This window comes from Arvicola amphibius, chromosome 11 (genome assembly GCF_903992535.2).
Source record: "Arvicola amphibius chromosome 11, mArvAmp1.2, whole genome shotgun sequence".
NCBI lineage: Eukaryota > Metazoa > Chordata > Mammalia > Rodentia > Cricetidae > Arvicola > Arvicola amphibius.
In genome coordinates this window covers 2,323,238-2,339,831 of record NC_052057.2, presented here as the reverse complement: position 1 = coordinate 2,339,831, position 16,594 = coordinate 2,323,238, and the positions used below count along the sequence as shown (strand labels likewise).

The 16,594-nt window shown below is 48.6% G+C and overlaps 1 protein-coding gene across 1 annotated transcript in view; it reads right to left on the bottom strand.

Annotated features, from left to right (window-relative positions):
• Window positions 1-276: 276 nt before the first annotated feature.
• Fhdc1 (FH2 domain containing 1) overlaps window positions 277-16,594 on the bottom strand; it is a 31,790-nt gene continuing 15,472 nt past the window's right edge. The window contains 9 exon segments of the mRNA XM_038348274.1: window positions 277-2,175; window positions 2,177-2,380; window positions 4,721-4,885; window positions 8,161-8,278; window positions 10,308-10,378; window positions 11,757-11,864; window positions 11,955-12,025; window positions 14,357-14,457; window positions 14,559-14,644. Of these exon segments, the coding sequence (XP_038204202.1) occupies window positions 313-2,175; window positions 2,177-2,380; window positions 4,721-4,885; window positions 8,161-8,278; window positions 10,308-10,378; window positions 11,757-11,864; window positions 11,955-12,025; window positions 14,357-14,457; window positions 14,559-14,644 (2,787 nt within the window). The 3' untranslated portion in view covers window positions 277-312.

Genomic DNA, 16,594 nt, shown 5'->3' with positions numbered 1-16,594 from the left:
AGAATTGTCATCTTACATGTCCAGACAATCACCGGATCTTTGTCTCGGGGTAGGAGTTAGGGTTAGGGTCCTGAGTATGAACGAAAGGAAGTGCTGGGGTCTGGAAAAGCACTCTGCAGAATAGAATACTCTCAGCCTCCATTTCGTAGAAGTCTGCACAGCAGGCTACAGATCTCCATGTACCTTTCGTGACGTGACCTGTGAGTCGCTTGGTGTGTAACAAGACATTAAAGACTGGCCTCTCGTGTCCTCACCCCAGCAGCCAGTCCTGGCAGGTAAAATCCCAGAAGGCAGAGATGTAGACAGGCCCCATCACTTCTGCAGGGGACGGAGGATCCTCCCTAGGGTGGCCCGCCCTGAGTCCTTCAGTCTGAGAGAGGATCTTTCCCCGGTCCCTCTGCCCTTCAGTGGGGTTTCTGCGTTGGCACCTGAGCCCCCAGGAGATTCAGGACATTTCTTGGAGGTCCTGGCACTACTGGCCCTCTTCAAAGTGCCGCTGTCCTTGGAGGCAGAATCCTCGGGGCCACCTTTGACCCTAAGCTGCCGCTGAGAAACTGTCCTGGTGATGCCGGGGGCTCTGGGCACAGGTGGAGCATCTGTTCGCATGCACCGGGATGAGGAGGCCACGGTATTTCGAGCAAAGCTTGGGACGGGAGGAGGGGCTCTAGAGACACCTGGAGCCTGAGGCGCTTTGGGCTCTTCCTTGGGGCTTTCAGAGTCTTGTGAGTTGGGGCTGTTGACCTTGTTTTCTTCGGGTTTCTGTCTGGGGATGTTTCTGAGGGGCTTGGCGCTAGGCTTCCTGAACGAGGCCCTGGGCTGTCCCAAGGCCTCCTTCCCTGGCCGCCCACTCATGCTGCCACTCGAGCGGGGCAACCTGGGCTCCTCTGCCCCAGGCCCACTCACGTGGGGCCTCCTGGGCGAAGTGTCAGAGGTCCCCCGTACTGAGCTCCTTCGAGATAGCAGAGTGTCTGTGCTGCTGGGTGTCTCCCGAGGGGAGGCCCTGGATGTCGGCTCCGGACGCTTCCAGGGCCCTGCTCCCCTGCTGGACTTGGAGATGGGCACCACTTTGCGCATGTGCTCATTCTCAGAGGAGTTCAAGGTTCTCACGGGCTTGGGCGCTGCCCCTTGGCTGCGCCGGGCGCTGATTGGCTTTGAGGCCCCTGGGGATGGCTCTTTGAGGGGATTTCTCTTTAGTGCCAAGGTATCCTTTCCTTTGCTGAGTCTGTCCTTAGGAAGGCCACCCTGGCAGCTGGGCTCACTCTTACTGGAGTCGGGAGCAGGTACCTCCCCAGGGGGACTGGAAGCAGGGTTGGAGAAGGTCTGGCTGCTGCCTGCCTCTCCAGCTCCAGAGGACACTGAGCCAGCACCTTCTCTCTCTTCCCCTTGCTCTTCTCCTCCTGGTTTGGAGTCGGCTCCCTCTGAGCAGTCCAGAGTCAGTGAGCAGTCTGTGGTATCCGAGACATAGAGCGGAGGCCCGGGATCCTTACCTTCGGTGTCAGTGACAACCACAGACACAAGAGCCTCACTGCTGGGTTCATCAGAGACAGCCCCGTCATCCTCCCCAGCAGGGCTGAGACCCTCCTGGGTACCTGTGTCCTTGGGTGTGAGGCTGTCACCACCAGCTTCAAGGGACTGTGAGCTCTGATGCCCTGGAGACAGCAGCTCTGTGGGACAAAAGTCCTTTAGAGTTGGTTGGGATGCTTCCTCCAGGCCCTTGGGACTCTGGAGGTCAAACTGCGCCAACCCCGTGACCAATTCATGCTCCCTAATGCCCAGATCCAATGGTAAGAGAGGAGGGGTTTTTGTGGGACCCAAGCCCACAGGTTCACTGTTCCTTTTCCGGAGGGTACTCGTCCTGCCCCGTCCAGTCGGTGGGAAAGGGGCTGCTGGCTCCTCCAGCTGGGGTGTTGGAAGCTGACTTTGCCAAGCCAAGCATGGGGTTGTCTCCTGCTTCTTTGAGGCCTGAGGTTCATGTGCAATGTTAGGGTCATGGTTCTGCTGTTCGCCGGGCTCCATCCAGGCGATGGTGGGTCGGGCCTGTCTGGGACTGCTTCGGGGTAAGCTGTTGAATTTGTTGGGGTCCTCTGGACTGCTAGTGGCACTCTCCAAGAAGGTCAAAAGCTCGCGGTCAGCAGAGATGCCCAGGGAGAGGCGAGAGCGGCGGGTGTTGGGGGGGCCGGTAGGAGGGGCTGGTGGGCCTGGGCTTCAGAAAGGACGGCAGGTCTTCTGTGCCCTTCTTAGCTAGCATCTCCACATCGTTCTCACTGCTGCTCCTGCCAAAGCCCCCGAGCTCCCCAGTCGTCCAGGAATGTCGCTTCTGCTCTAGCTCCTTCAGCCTCTGTAACTGTTTCCGCTCCTGTTCCTCCCGGTCATGGTTGTCCTAGTGGAGTGGAGAGAAGCCAGCATGAGACACAGAGAGCCTGTGTGCGATACCAGGCCGACTCACTGTGAGATTTAATGAGAGGTGCTTTCACCGACAACCCTGGGTCCCACCCCACACAGACTCTGCCTTCTTCTGCGTGTGTGTGTGTGTGTGTGTGTGTGTGTATACATGGCAGGAAAACTTCCCAAAGCAACTGAAGGATCTGACAAAGGGGCATGGTAGGCTTGGCTCCAACAACATGTCTACAGTTCTTATTTGATCCCTCGTCCCAATGTCCAGCTTCTAGTACAGGCTATGATTCCATGTATGCACACGGTCTCAATTCCAGCAAAGTCACCTAGGCAATTGTAGAGAGATGTTAAAAGGGTGCACACAAAATTGTACAACCCAGTTGTGTGGCTCTATCCACACTCCTCTATAAGTCAATTCACAGAGCCATCAGCAGGACATTCTGTTTACTATAGATTTGGGTATATAAACATATGCCAAAGACATTGAGAGACGTCTCTCATCATGTTCTTGGGGTGCTCCCTGGGCCAAAATAAATGTACAGATATCAAAAATGCCCTGGTGGCTCTGCCAGCCACAGCCTGAAGCAGAAGGGATGGTTCTGTCCCTCGTGCCCGGACCCATTCCCACAATCAGATAAATGGTATGCTTTACGAATCCTTTACCATTTATCCTGTTGGAAAGCAATGGCTCTTCCACAATGACACAGAACCCAAACAGAGATACCAAAGTGTCCGTCACCTCTGTGTGGCCTCGTAGGCTGCTGCCCTGAATATATCCAGGGGATTTACTCCTGGTTCCCCCGTGGATACAAATGTGAGGATGTGTTCAAGTTCCTTATGCAAAATGGAACAGAATTTGCACATAGCCTATGCATATCCTCGTATACGCCTTAAATCAACTCTCAATTACTTATAGCTAGCCCAGTATAAGAGTTACATATGTATTGTTTAAGGCATGACAAAAAAAAAAAAGTCCATAGACATTTAGCACAGACAGAATTTTTAAATACTACTTTAATTTTGTGGTTGGCTGAATCTGCAGGCGTGGATATGCAGAGACGGCTGTATTTGTGTTACAATTCACGAGTTTCTTTTGGATTCCTGAGGCCCACGCAATCATGCAGTTACGCAGACACCTCAACTCTGTTATTGTTAGCAGTTTTTATTTGACATTACGTTTCCTCTTCCAGTGGGTTTTCCTTTCCAAGTTCCTGTGGAGAGCTGCCTGGGGAGTCTTGGCTCCTTCTGCAGCTCTGGCCACAGCTTCCCTAGGGTCTCCAAGCTTCCTGGCCTTCTCATTTTAAGCCTTCACATAGTGGGGGTGGCCCAGGCCCTAACTCTCATGACAACTGGGCTGAGAGCATCCCACAGTGTCCTCTCACAGGCTGGCAGCATCCAGATGGAGTGAGAGCCTCAGAGGCAGTCAGTTTGGCTTCAGCCAAGCCCCATGGCCTCCCACAGCTGAGCTCACTGCTTGGAAAGCAGCGTGTTAACGTGGCTGCAGGCGCAGCTCCCTGGTCTCAGCTAGATGGGGAAGGGAGTGGATAAGGAACCCGAAGGAATTCTGGACTTGGAAGAAATGTGAACAGTTCCTCCAATAAACCCATCTATGGATAAGTCTGCATTCAAACAGCAATAGTGAGAGCCTCAGGTTGAATCCTATACCATAATCAAATGAATAGACAGGTCAGTAAATAGAATCTGGCCGGCAGATGAACTAGGGGCTGCCTCATTGGCTCCTCAGCGTCACCTGAGAGAATGGAGCTTGAGGGACTTTTATTTTTATTTTTATTTTTTATCAAGAGGTAAATGTTTTACTTTTCATTCAACCTGGGAAGTTTTCTGGTTTTTGCATTCAACTAAGAGACCGGTGTCTGAATGGTTAAGGCAGCAGGCCCCCTCAATCTGGGAGACCTTCAAGGTCTTTCTCACTAAGGGCAGCATGGTCCCCATGGTGCCGATGCCAAAATAGTATGTGGCTCTGGGAATAGGCAAGAGGAAGGCCTCTCTTCTAGGTGAGGCAAGCCTCCCTAGAGGCTGACACTTCCTCCTAGGGAGGGGCTGAGAAAAACAGTCAGGTGTACAGGAAACTTCGGAGACTCATCAACATGAGCTAGCAACATGCTTCTAGGGTATTCTGTATGCTGTACGATCAGCAAAGGCCACCGTGACAGACTCCTGATGCTACACCAGAGCCACCTCCCCCTCATCCCTGCCAAGAACCTGCCATGACACCAAGCCAGATGGTCCTGAAACCAAAGAACCAATGAGCATCGTTCTGCCACGGGCAGAGGACTGGAAAGCAGGGCAGTGCCCACAGCCATACCTTCACGGCTTTGTTGAACCTGGTACAGAAATCTCTGAAGATCTGGAAGCATTCATCCAGTTTCATCGTCTCTTTGTCTTCACAGAAAAAATCAATGAGGGTGTGAGCCTCGCCCTGCAGCTCCTGGTTCCAGAGTTCCAGCTCTGACAACTTTTCCACAGCAAACTGGAGGAAAAACAAACAGAGACCCATGCGGTAAACAGGGTCAGCTGGGGTGGACGTGCTGTTGGGGTTCGATTTCAGGTCTCCGCAAAGGGAAGGCTGCGAAGGCCACTCAGAGCAAAAAGGAAAATGAGTCTGCCCAAAGCAAACCTCGAGAGAACAAGGTGACCTCCTGCCTGAGGCCCAGAAGCCACAAAAGGAACTGAAGAAGCCAGGAGAGCTCATACACACCTATAACCCCAGCATTTGGGAGACCGGGATTGGGGGATTAGGAGTTCAAAGCCCACTGGTTACATAGCAAGACCCCTGTCTTTAAGTAAATATGAGAGCCTTAACCCATAGAAGGTCACTGACCAAAGCTCACCTTTAAGAGCACTACAAGGAAAACAGTCTGTCGTCATTAAGAAATTCTGCTGTATTTGTTTTTCCTCCTCTGAAAACAGACTCTTCTTTGGGCCAAGGTCTCAGAAGTTAGCTTGTCCTGACAAGCTGCCTGTGTTATCTGGCTGAGAGGAGATCTATACTTAATTGCAAATAAACTCTATTGGGTCACTGTCCCCACTGACCAGGATGGAACCCTGGGATGCTACCAGAGACAGCTGTGCCCCGCGCGCAGTAGGTTTGGGGTGTATCAGAACTCCCCAGTTCTGATCATCAGGCCCCATTCCAATCCCTACTTTTCTGTTCGACTTTCCCTGACCCCTCCGGGATGTGTCAGTTTCCAAGGCCACCACAGATTTACTTCGACAAATCGGTTGAAGCCGGCCAGCAAGTCAGTGCTGGCAATGACAGAAGGTCACACATCCCCAGCATGTTTCCGATCCATCTAGAAAAGGGTTTGTGATGTCCAAGGTTCACAGGCACAGTTCCCTGATACAGGTTAGTGACAGCGTCCGCGCCATAATGAGGTAACAGAGGAGCGAGAGAAAGGGGACTGGATATTTGAGTTTCCGTGTGGACGTCTGTTATCGTTGCCTTGTTTACTAGCCTTGGATGAAGAAGGAATGTAGGAAGCATGTTATTTCACCAAAGGACTCTTACGTTTGTATTTTAAGGACGTCTAACCACAAACAAGTTCTTGTGGAGTGAGGGGTTGGGCCTAAGGTGTGGGAAAGAAATGGGTTTCCAGCTTTGGAGGAGGGGAGCTGCTGTCTGTGCGCACTCAGCCAGCCACAGAGCAGCAATGGAAATTCCTGTCAGATGTGGCACCTCCCACCGGTCCAACCACTTTCCCCTTAGTAAGCCTTTGCTTAACCCAGATACGTTCTAGGGGTGGTGGGGGACAGCTCTTTAGCAGAGTGAATACCAGAGACAGTAACCATCCGAGTCAGTGGCCCAAGAGGGTGAGAGCCTTCCTGATACATTTACTTCACCGGAGAAGAGGGCAATTCACAGAAAGCTAACTCTTAGTCTGTCGTGAACAGCTCCCTCCCTCACTGTGGGAGAGCGGGCCTCCTGATCAGACTCTACACTAGGTTCCTACCACTTCTCAGACGCCACAGGGATGGACGGATACCAGGACGGAAGAGCCTAACAGGACCCAAGTTGCCCTCGGCACCTGGGACAACCAAACATTCTGAACGGCAGCCTGAAAAGAGCCACCGCAGAGTATGATGTCATACATTCCTTAGCACTCTGCACAAAGCCAGAGCGAGCTGTGCCAGCCAAGGGGACCACAGCCCAGCAGCCGTGGGGTGAACCTGCACTTTCAGCACAGACTCGCTGGCCAGCTGTGGGTCGAAGCCCAAGGCCTGTACGTCCCACCCAAAGTAGGGTCAAAATGATGACATAAAGTTGCAAAAAAAAAAAAAAAAAAAAAAAAAAAAAATGTGTTTATGTATCTTTCTGCTCAAAAGCCTTGAATGAAAGCTGGACGGGCTTACCTAGCGTGTGTGAGGCCCTGGGTTCCAATTCCTGCACTTATGCACACAAACAAACAAACAAACCCAAATCGCCAAACAAATGAGAAAAGCCACAAGACTTAAACAGCTCTGTACTGCTCAAAGCAAAAGATGTATGGTCTTTAGATTGGTGTCTCAGGTCTGAGTCAAGCCCCTTCCAGAAACTTCATCGCACTACCCGGAAAACGCCCATCTGTGTGGCACCTTCTGTCTATACGAGTTATAAACAATGCTGAAGTTGGAGCTGTCACTTAAAGGTCCTGTCCTGGTCCAGCAGGAACAAGATTCTAGTCTCTGCACTGTTAAAACAAACACTACCAAAAAAAAAAGTTTAAAGAGCTAAAACAAGGTTGCCTCTGAATAGCAGCCCAGAGTTGAGTAGCAGGCAGCTGGGTCTTTATATAGAGGACTTCAATAATACATTTGGAGTGGTAACTTAGTTGAGGGTGTGTGCTTAGCTTGTACAAAGCCGTAGGGTCAATCCCCAGCACCTCCAGGACGAAAAGGTTTCGTATAAGATCTTAATATTTTAAAATAAGAGCAGGGCTGAAGGAAAAAAAAAAAAAAAACAGAATCTAAATTTCACTGTGTGACGGTTCTTATTCCGGGATTCCTGCTCCGTTTTATGCCCCTGACCATGCTTATCAGTGCTCTGCATTCGGAGATGGCAGCAGCCTCTGCATCGTTGCTGCATGCCGCTCTGGACCCAGCGCCTCACAGGCTCTCCGCTCTCCTTGCCTTCGGCAGTGGCAGCTCTGCTGCTCATGGCTCAAGGGTCTCACAGGAGGCGAGGTGCAACAGGACCAGGAAGGTGGTATCACTTTGTTTTTTAAATGAGGCAGATAAAAGAAGTACGTCAGACTATGTGATTAGTGAGTCACCCTGAGCTGTCCCAAACAGATCCACTCTACTGGTTTTTGTTGATGTTATTTGGAGTGGCTCCTGACACACCCTGTGGGCTGATGTGTTTGGGTGCTGATGGGCACCGAAGCCGTGTGTGCCCTGCTGCCGTCAGAGGAAATCACAACAGGGACAATGGGTCTCTCTCCTCTACAGAAACACTCGAAGGAGCGTTAGCCCGAACCCTCCAGTGTCAATGTTCTGTGGAACTCTCTCCAGTTATCCAAAAATATGCCGGTTACAGAACCAAACCTCCAGCTGCCGGGCAGAGCCCCAGGGTGAGAGGCCTGGCCTGTCGCCGTGCCGGCAGAAGCCCTTTCTAGAAGCAGATTCTGAGATGGTCATCGCTGTCCTCCACCACGAGAGGACAGAAAGATCCTTGTATTCACTTGGGGGAGGTGAGGCATGATGGAGCACTTGCTGTCCCCGCCCCCACCAGTCGCTCAGGCCTGCCTTCCAGAGATGCCAGGAACTGACCTGGAGGAAGTCTTCCATCTGCCGAGCCAGCTCCTGGTCCCGCTGGATGTTTTCCTGAAGCGATTTTGTCCTGACAAAGAGCGAGTGTAGCTCCGCCTCAGTGACATCCAGAGATAACCTGAAGACAGAAGGGGAGAGTGGGCAGCTGGCACCAAGACACCGCGGGGCTTATGGCTGTGCCAAAAAAGACCCATCTTTGGCCAGGCCTAAGCCAGGGGAGCGGCTGGGATCACATCTACCCATTAACACACAAGACTTAAGGTGAGCAGGCTGCCAGCCCTGCTAACCCAGCCCGTGGGACTGAGGGAGATTTCCAGACAGGTGGTCTCAGCACCACTGGGCAGCAAACATCGAAACTAAACCCCAGTGAGACTCGGAGCAGCTGCTTTCCTTGTGGTGGGATGCTCTCACTCACAGGGAGCCGGGCAAGGGAGGCTGAGGTGGGCAGGGAGCCAGATCCCACCTCGGAGAACTAAAACATGCCCGACCGTGCTGCAAATCAGCTGGGCTGATTGTTGTGTGTTTGTTCTGGCCATTAAAGCAAGCTCACCAAGACGGGTTTTGTCACCAGGAAGGGGTACAGGTGAAACTCAAAATCCAGGGGAGTTTTGTACATTTGAATGCATTTGTGTTGTTATTATGAATTTTAGGGTTTTTTTTTGTTGTTGTTGTTGTTGTGCAAAAAAGTTTTCTACTTCTGCTGGTCTTCGGTGGTACACGAGTCTTAACCTAAGGACTAATTCTACTTCACTTGTGTTTGTCATTCTCCCTCCACTTCAGATAAACAAGCCCAACTGGGAGAGGCGCCTCCACGACAAGCATGTCAAAACTGCTAACTCAGAAACAACACTAACTTCCTTCATATATATGCAATATTTCTATAGTATTAATATAGTAAAGGCATTTAAATATTAATTTCTTTTAGGAATTAAAAAAGTTTGCATCTTATGATCTGTTTTTTTTTCTTAGAGTATCATCTAGGGATCAGTAAACACAAATTATGAAGCATTTAATCTTTGCACTGGTAATCCTCCTGTCTGGAAGACCTATTATCTGTGGCTGGATGTCAATAACAGTTAGATACTGTCTAATGACAGGACTATGAGCTGTGGTTTATGTCCTTATGTGTAGATGGTTCATGCTGTTATGGCTGGCTATAGTCACTCAAATAATAAGGATATTACATAGTCAGCCATGGTGTAATTCGCCTGTAATTCCAGATACTCAAGAAGCTGAGGCAGGAGGATCATTTCAGCCCAAGGATTCCAGGCTAGCCCGGGCAACATAGTAAGAGCTCATTTTTAAAAAGTATATAATATTAATTTGGTTGATACAAGCAGTGGCGAGCTGAGCTACCTCATCAGAGGCAACTGTGGGCATGTCTTCCCGACTCTGCATGGAGTACTTCTCTGCTGGTGACCAGAAACTAGCTAGGCTTGCACTATTTAAGGCCTAGACGGCAGCAGATGTGAAAAACCAAGACTCTTTTCTTGAGGAACGATTAACTGCAGTGTTTACCGGAGAATGCATGGGCCTATTATAAGTTAAATATCAGAAAGGAGATGATAATACACACACACACACAGATCATTGAAGCATGCATCTATCTTAGGTTTAGAAGCAAATTAGAGTAATGTAATTAGGACTTCATGCTTGGTAGATACTTTCTCTGTAAAGCTGAGTGACTGATTTAGAATCAAGTCCTTTCATGGGCCTTGGTGTGGTTCCAAACTCTTTGAATGCAATAGAAAATAAATGTACCATGTTCGAGTCCACAGGGAAATAGTGATATTGGCCTTACAAGTTTGATCCAAACCAACTCCCAAGGTTGTAAGCTGTGCCTGCTCAACCTCTCGGGTGTGGGAGGGATTTGAAGTTCAGATCCCCATTTTCCTTATACAAGAATGGTGCTCTTCAGAATAGACTAAAATGGTTTCTTTTAGTCTAAAAATAACCATTAGTTTTTCAAAGGCCCCACCCACATTTCAAGGTGTGCACACACACTTGAAGCAAGCACACGGAAAGGAAGAAAAAGAGAAAAGATCTCAATAAGAGAAAACATTTCAGAGTCCAGAAATGAGAGCACTCCGCCATTCCCATGGGAAGATGGGCAAGGAGGCCAAGCGGCCGTTTGTCCCCGTGCTCACCTCGACGTCTCCTGCACGTGCTGCAGCTTCTCAGAAAAGTGTAGAAGGATGGCATCTTGCTTCTGTGCTTCCTGGAACAAAGACGGATTTTAGTCTTCCTGGGAGGGAAGCCTCATTCCCTTAGAGCTTCAGGGAGCCTTGGAAACAACACTTAGTTTTCAGCTTGCTACATTGAGGGCAGTTCCCCGAGACATGGACTTTGACATTCTTCCTAAGATTTACCAGAACTGCCCTCCTCTGTTCAGATACCTTTAACCTTCCCAAGGCAAACGATCCTCACATGAAATTCAACTCAAGTGCATTGAAACTCAATGGAATGAGGCAGCAGCTTAGCGCCCATTGTTCCCCAGAGAACCCAATACACCCTGCCTAAATGGCAGGCATCTTGGTAAATGTGCTCCTCCATGAAGGTATGGGATGCTTCTGACTGTTTTTTTTTTTTTTTTTTTTTTTTTTTGTTTTTTTTTTTTGGGTTTTTCAAGACAGGGTTTCTCTGTAGCTTTGGAGCCTGTCCTGGAACTAGCTCTTGTAGACCAGGCTGGTCTCGAACTCACAGAGATCCGCCTGCCTCTGCCTCCCGAGTGCTGGGATTAAAGGCGTGCGCCACCGCCGCCCGGCCGCCTCTGACTGTTAAACCAGTTTGCAAGTCAACTTTAATGAGAGGCATAGAAGCCCAGGAGGTATCTGGATTCTTCAGCTGTTTGGAGGCTGAGTAGGGAGGAACCAGTTAGAGGATTCCTTCCTACAGGAGCAGGGCCCAAGCCACCTAGAGCCAAGGCCCACAGCTGTCAGAAGAGATGACCGTGTTTCAGGCTGGGTAACTAAACAGTGTCTCACTTCAGTGCTTTGGATACTGACTTTGAAGACTAGAGGCTGGGCTGGGGAGACGGCTTGCCCAGCATGCCAAGACCCTGGTCTCCATCCCCAGACTCCAGAGAAGAGAAACTACAGGCAGAGTCAGACTCCAGATCTTACACCAGCAGACGGCACCCCAAGGCACAGTTCCCAAGAGACTGGTCACAAATCTGCTTCATCTCCCACCAAGGTTTCCACACCCAGCCTTCCCTCTCTACCCATGTAATGGTTATCCCTCCCAGCTTACACTAGACAGCTATGGCCAGGATGTCTCCTCAGACCTTGTTCCTGTTTTCCTCCAACCTAGCCTTCACCGTGTCTTATTTTCTTAAAACAAAAATCCTGGTCACACACTTCTGCCTGCTTCCTGTGACCTCTGACATTTGTATCCTTCCCTACGTTCTGAATCCAGCCTCACTACCTCCCTTGTCTAGTCCCTTCCCGTAGCTCAAACTGGGAATCCACAAAGCTTCCAAAGACAGAATCTTCTTTGTATATGCCCTGTCCTTTTCCTAATGGGGAAACCCTCTCTTGCCCGGGAAAACCACACTGTCTCTACTAGTGTTCACAGGGGGTCTCCCCCTCTCCACTTACCTGAGCAACAAAATGCAGAAGGTTCATCCCAGGCTTGTTTGCTCTTGTGTCCGCCAATTTGAGTAAAGAAGACAGTTTAAATCCTACAGCATTGCCAGCATACCCTCCCTAAAGAAGACAAGGCAAGAGAAAGACATGTGTTGAGCCTTCAGACAGACAAACAAAGCAGGCACACGTCTTGTTTTGGGTTCTACTTACGGCATTCATGATATTCCCGGCCTGGAGCACCAAGTGTAATATAGAATGTAGCTCCTCACACGACATCAGCTCTGTCAAAAGGAACACACCACTGCACCTTAGAAAGCCGTCCCATGCATAGAAGGCAGCTACCACATGCAAGTTCAAGCGTGCCTGAAGCAAGCTCTGACCCCAAAGCAAACACACTCTTTACTGTAGCCGTGCCTGTGACAATAGACATATAGTATGACCTATGTCCTAGTGTTTAGCTGGGGACCAAACATGTAGGGCAGTTGAACACCACAAAGCCATTCGCTGACAATTTTCAAGTCCCAGGAAGCAGAACAGCCCCAGGAAACACTGGGCCGTGGAGACCGACCTCCTCCCCCTCAGCAGTTAATTCTTTGGCTTTTTTCTTCCTTCTGCTCACTGCCATTTAAGAGTCTTTATGAAACACGAAAATCAAGAGCCAGCAACATTTTGCTTAGCCAATGAGTTAGGGAAAGATAAAAAATAAACAAGCTGGGATGTCATGTAAATAACTTGCAAACCACTAACCCTCAAGCCCCTGGTACCCAAAACATCTTTCCATCTTATTCAAAACACATTTCATTCTGGATTGGCTGAAGGCTATAAAAGGGAACTTAGGGTAACAGATTGGTAAACTAATTCTTTCTTTTAGTCACTTTTTTTAGCATATATATATATATTTCTCTTTTTTAAAATTCATTTTACATACTAACCACAGTTCCCCCTCGTTCTCCTCCTCCCATTCTCCCCCTACCTCCTTCCCTGCCCCATCCACTCCTCAGAGAGGGTAAGGTCTCCCATGGGGAGTCAACTAAGCCTGGCCTATCTAGTTGAGGCAGGACCAAGCCTCCTCCCCTCCCACCCCCCACCGCCCACAACAAGGCTGAGCAAGGTATCCTACCAGTAAACTAATTCTTTATTAACACAAAATCTCTTATGCATGTCTATAAAGAAGCCCAATTAAAAGTATACATTTGGGAAGCTAAACCAAACAGCGTAGTTATTAAAATGACAGCGCAGGTAATAAAATGTCACCTATGATATTTGTAGGTCACTATTCTCCACTAAGTCTGGTATTACTTTCAAAACATTACATTTGGACCAGTGCCTGTATTTTGTTATCTAAGAAGGCCAGTTTGGGAAGGTTACGCAGATAAGAAACGTTTCCTCCATGCCCACAAATTTATATTGCTCAATACGAAAACAAGTGCTCCCAACGCTGTTTGAACCGGAAGCTAGGTCCTTCCATGATTGCCGCAGCAAACAGCCTCGGAATGGGAAGAACTGAAAGAGGCCTCCACATTGGAAGAAGAAGAATTCCTTTTCTTATTCTTAGTGCCGCTCCAACACAAAGAAAATGTGTTGGGCTGGAGGGAAGGCTTTCTCTCACCACAGGCAGGAGCACCAAATACAAATAGACAGTTCCAGAAAAACCAGTAGAGAAGTAACTGGGAGGGAACCAAGCTGGAGAGCTGAAGATGGGAAGGTGGGTGGACCTGCCCATGCCAGGGCGGTGAGTGCCAGGGAGCTGTAGCTGCCAGCCTACCCTCTCAAGACACACGAAAAGCCAGAGACAAAGGCTCCAGCCCCTAGGAGGCTGAGCAGGAAAAGCTCAGCTGTTTTAAGATGTAAAAGGATCAGCTGACCCATCTCAGCTGTGACAGATCTTCACGTGCTGGAGTCTAGGAGGGTGGTAGGTGGGAGAAGCCACAGAACAGAAACCTCGGGCGCCGTGGCAGGAAAAGGCATAATGCCGCAGCCTGGAAAGGAGGTCTGCCTGCTTTGGGAAGACCAATCCCAGTTAGCAGAGAAAGGAAGGTGTAGATGGTCCAGGACACAGGGACTGTGCTTACATGTATCACATACGTGCGCATGCTACATACTGTACCACACTCACCAGCATCACACCCCATACTACGTACCAAACTCCACACATGATATAAAGTGCACACACCATACATACTAAATACCACAAACGCCATAGCACCACACATAATGCAGACGTACTTTATACCATACGCGCACAATACACACTCCACTCCACAGCACAGACATCACACACACACACACACACACACACACACACACACACACACACGGAACACGGAACAACACGGAACACGGAAAGCTAACCACGTTGAGAAGCAAGACAGGCTGCTACTTGCAAGGTTTGCTCTGAAGCCTGAGATGAAAGAAACTTCCTTCCATGGAAAGATAACATGCAAATTGATGTTCATTTACTTGAACTTCATCCCTCCTTATTCTTTTTCCCTTTTTAGGTGATCCAAAAAATGGGATTGTCCATTTCCAATTTCACCTGAATTTTTTATAAAAGATCAACAGCTCCCCAAATGGATGAAGGCAGCCGTGCATGGAAACACACCACCAGTTACCTTGTGTAGCCGTTCTTAGGACTGTTATGTCTTGGTACAGAGAGGAGCAAGAAGGCAAGAATTCCTTTTTTAGCACCATGGCTTCAATCCGAAGTGAATAGCTAAAAAGCAATAAGAAAATAAAAAAAAGTTAAGTAAAACTGTAGCAGGCGCCAGCCATGGCCCCGCTCCACAGAGGCAGCAGCCAGAGAAGCAGCCTTACTTTGGCACCTGAATCAAGCCGTACAGAAAGGAATCTGCCAGAGAAAGCTTGGACACATCGCCGTTAAATGTCTTTAACTTCTTAACCTAAAAGACAAGAGAAAAGGGGAGAAGAGGGAAAAAAAAAATCATTGATCAAAATTTAAGATTAAAATTCATTTTAGGATCATTCTAAAAAAAATGTTTCAGTGCTAAATTTGAATTAATAAAATGTAGACCTAAGGGAAAAAAAAAGAATCCACACCTACTTCTGTATTATTTTTTTTTTTCTTTTCTTGCTTGTTCATCCATCTTCATATCTGGGGATGAGCCTAGGCCCTGAGCATCTAGCCAAGCATTCCAGCACTGAGTCTCAGGTCTAGCTCTACTGCTAGGGGTAAATGATGTAGCTGGGATTCAAGCTGAGAGAGAACCAGATGAACAGGTGGAGGGATTTTCTAAATTCTAAAGTCACACCAGGAGAATGGACATAGCCTGCAAAAACAGACCTGGGGCCCAGGCTGCCTTCCCTGGGGAAAGGGCAGGTAAAATCCCCAGCCAAATCCATGTTTTCTGGCCTTGACCTCCTGGCTTTCTATAAAGTCTAAAAGAGCCTTAGGCACCAGTGGGGAGAAAAATTAGGTTCTTTCTTGCTGTGGAATAATCTTTTTGTACACTGTAAATATAAATTTTTCTCATTGTTACTAAAAAACTGATTGGCTAATAGCTAGGCAGGATTTTCGGGGCAGAGAGAATGCTGGGAAGAAGATAGGCAGAGTAAAAGAATTTTGAGGAGACAAACTTGTAGTACTGAGAAAATGTACCAAGCCACATGGCAGAGCATAGATAAAAAAAAAAATATGGGTTAATTTAAAATGCAAGAGGTAGCTAGTAACAAACCTGAGCTATTGACCAAACATTTATAATTAATAATAAGTCTCTGTGTGGTTATTTGGGAACTGGCTGGTGGGACAGAAAAACCCTCCTACATGTTCTCTCTCAATAGCTGAACTAAGTAAACTCATTCTTTTCTTTACTAATTTCTTTCAGAACGAGGCAGCAGGTTGTGGATCTAAGTGACAATAATCATAGTTTCTGCTCCTTTTGCCTCTGCCTTCTGAACTCTAGGATTACAGACATGTGTCCTGTCACCTGGCTACTGTTCCCCCACCCCCAACATTGGGATAGAGGCCAGGGCCTGGGCGTGAGAAGCATATGTTCCACCACTGGGCTACCTCAGCCTGAACTACACCATTGAAGTGAGTACAGGTCGGCTCTCCAGCAGGAAATGTGGAACAAAAGCTTCTGCTGAGCAATGGATATTAAGATATCTGATTATGATGCAGCAGCTAAGGTATAGAACTGACCCGGATGCCGATCAACAGGCAAGCAGATAAAGAAAATGTGGAATTATAGTCAACGGTGCGTCATTCAGGAATAGAAAAGAGTGAAAGCCTGCCTTGCATAACAAAACCGTGCGGTTCCAGAATTCGCCAGACGCTGACCCGCGAAGCGCTGCAGATTCTCTGACGGAGGCAGAAGCTAAGAAGTGTCCTGACTGTAGTACAGTAGTGAGCTAGGCTGTCCAGGGGAAGGGAAACACGGGCAAAGGGACCTGGATGTGATCAGCACACGCTGCTGTGCGCATCACACAGACCCCGTCAGCACACACAAGTAACAGCCTTAGCCAAAAGTAAAATACCGAAAAAAAAAAAAAAAAAAACGATCTGCCCAACGAACGAAAAGACAGGCAAATGGTCTATAACAGGATGAGGATCCCATTTCCACAAATCAAGAAGAGCAGATGTCTACCCCTCCCCGACGGCTGCCAGTCACTTTCCCTTTCAGTCGCTGGTCATTCTAGTTCTTCCCACTTATCTACACTGAACAGATGGATGAAGGTTTTTAAACACACACGTATTCCCCTCCTGTGGAAGAGCTCTGACGTAGGTAGACAGACAAACAGCTAGCAAGCAGAGGCAGAGGCAAGACAAAGCTCAAACTGCATCAGACAGAAAAATCCTGCCCTTCTCCACACAGAAAACTGGACCAAGCGAA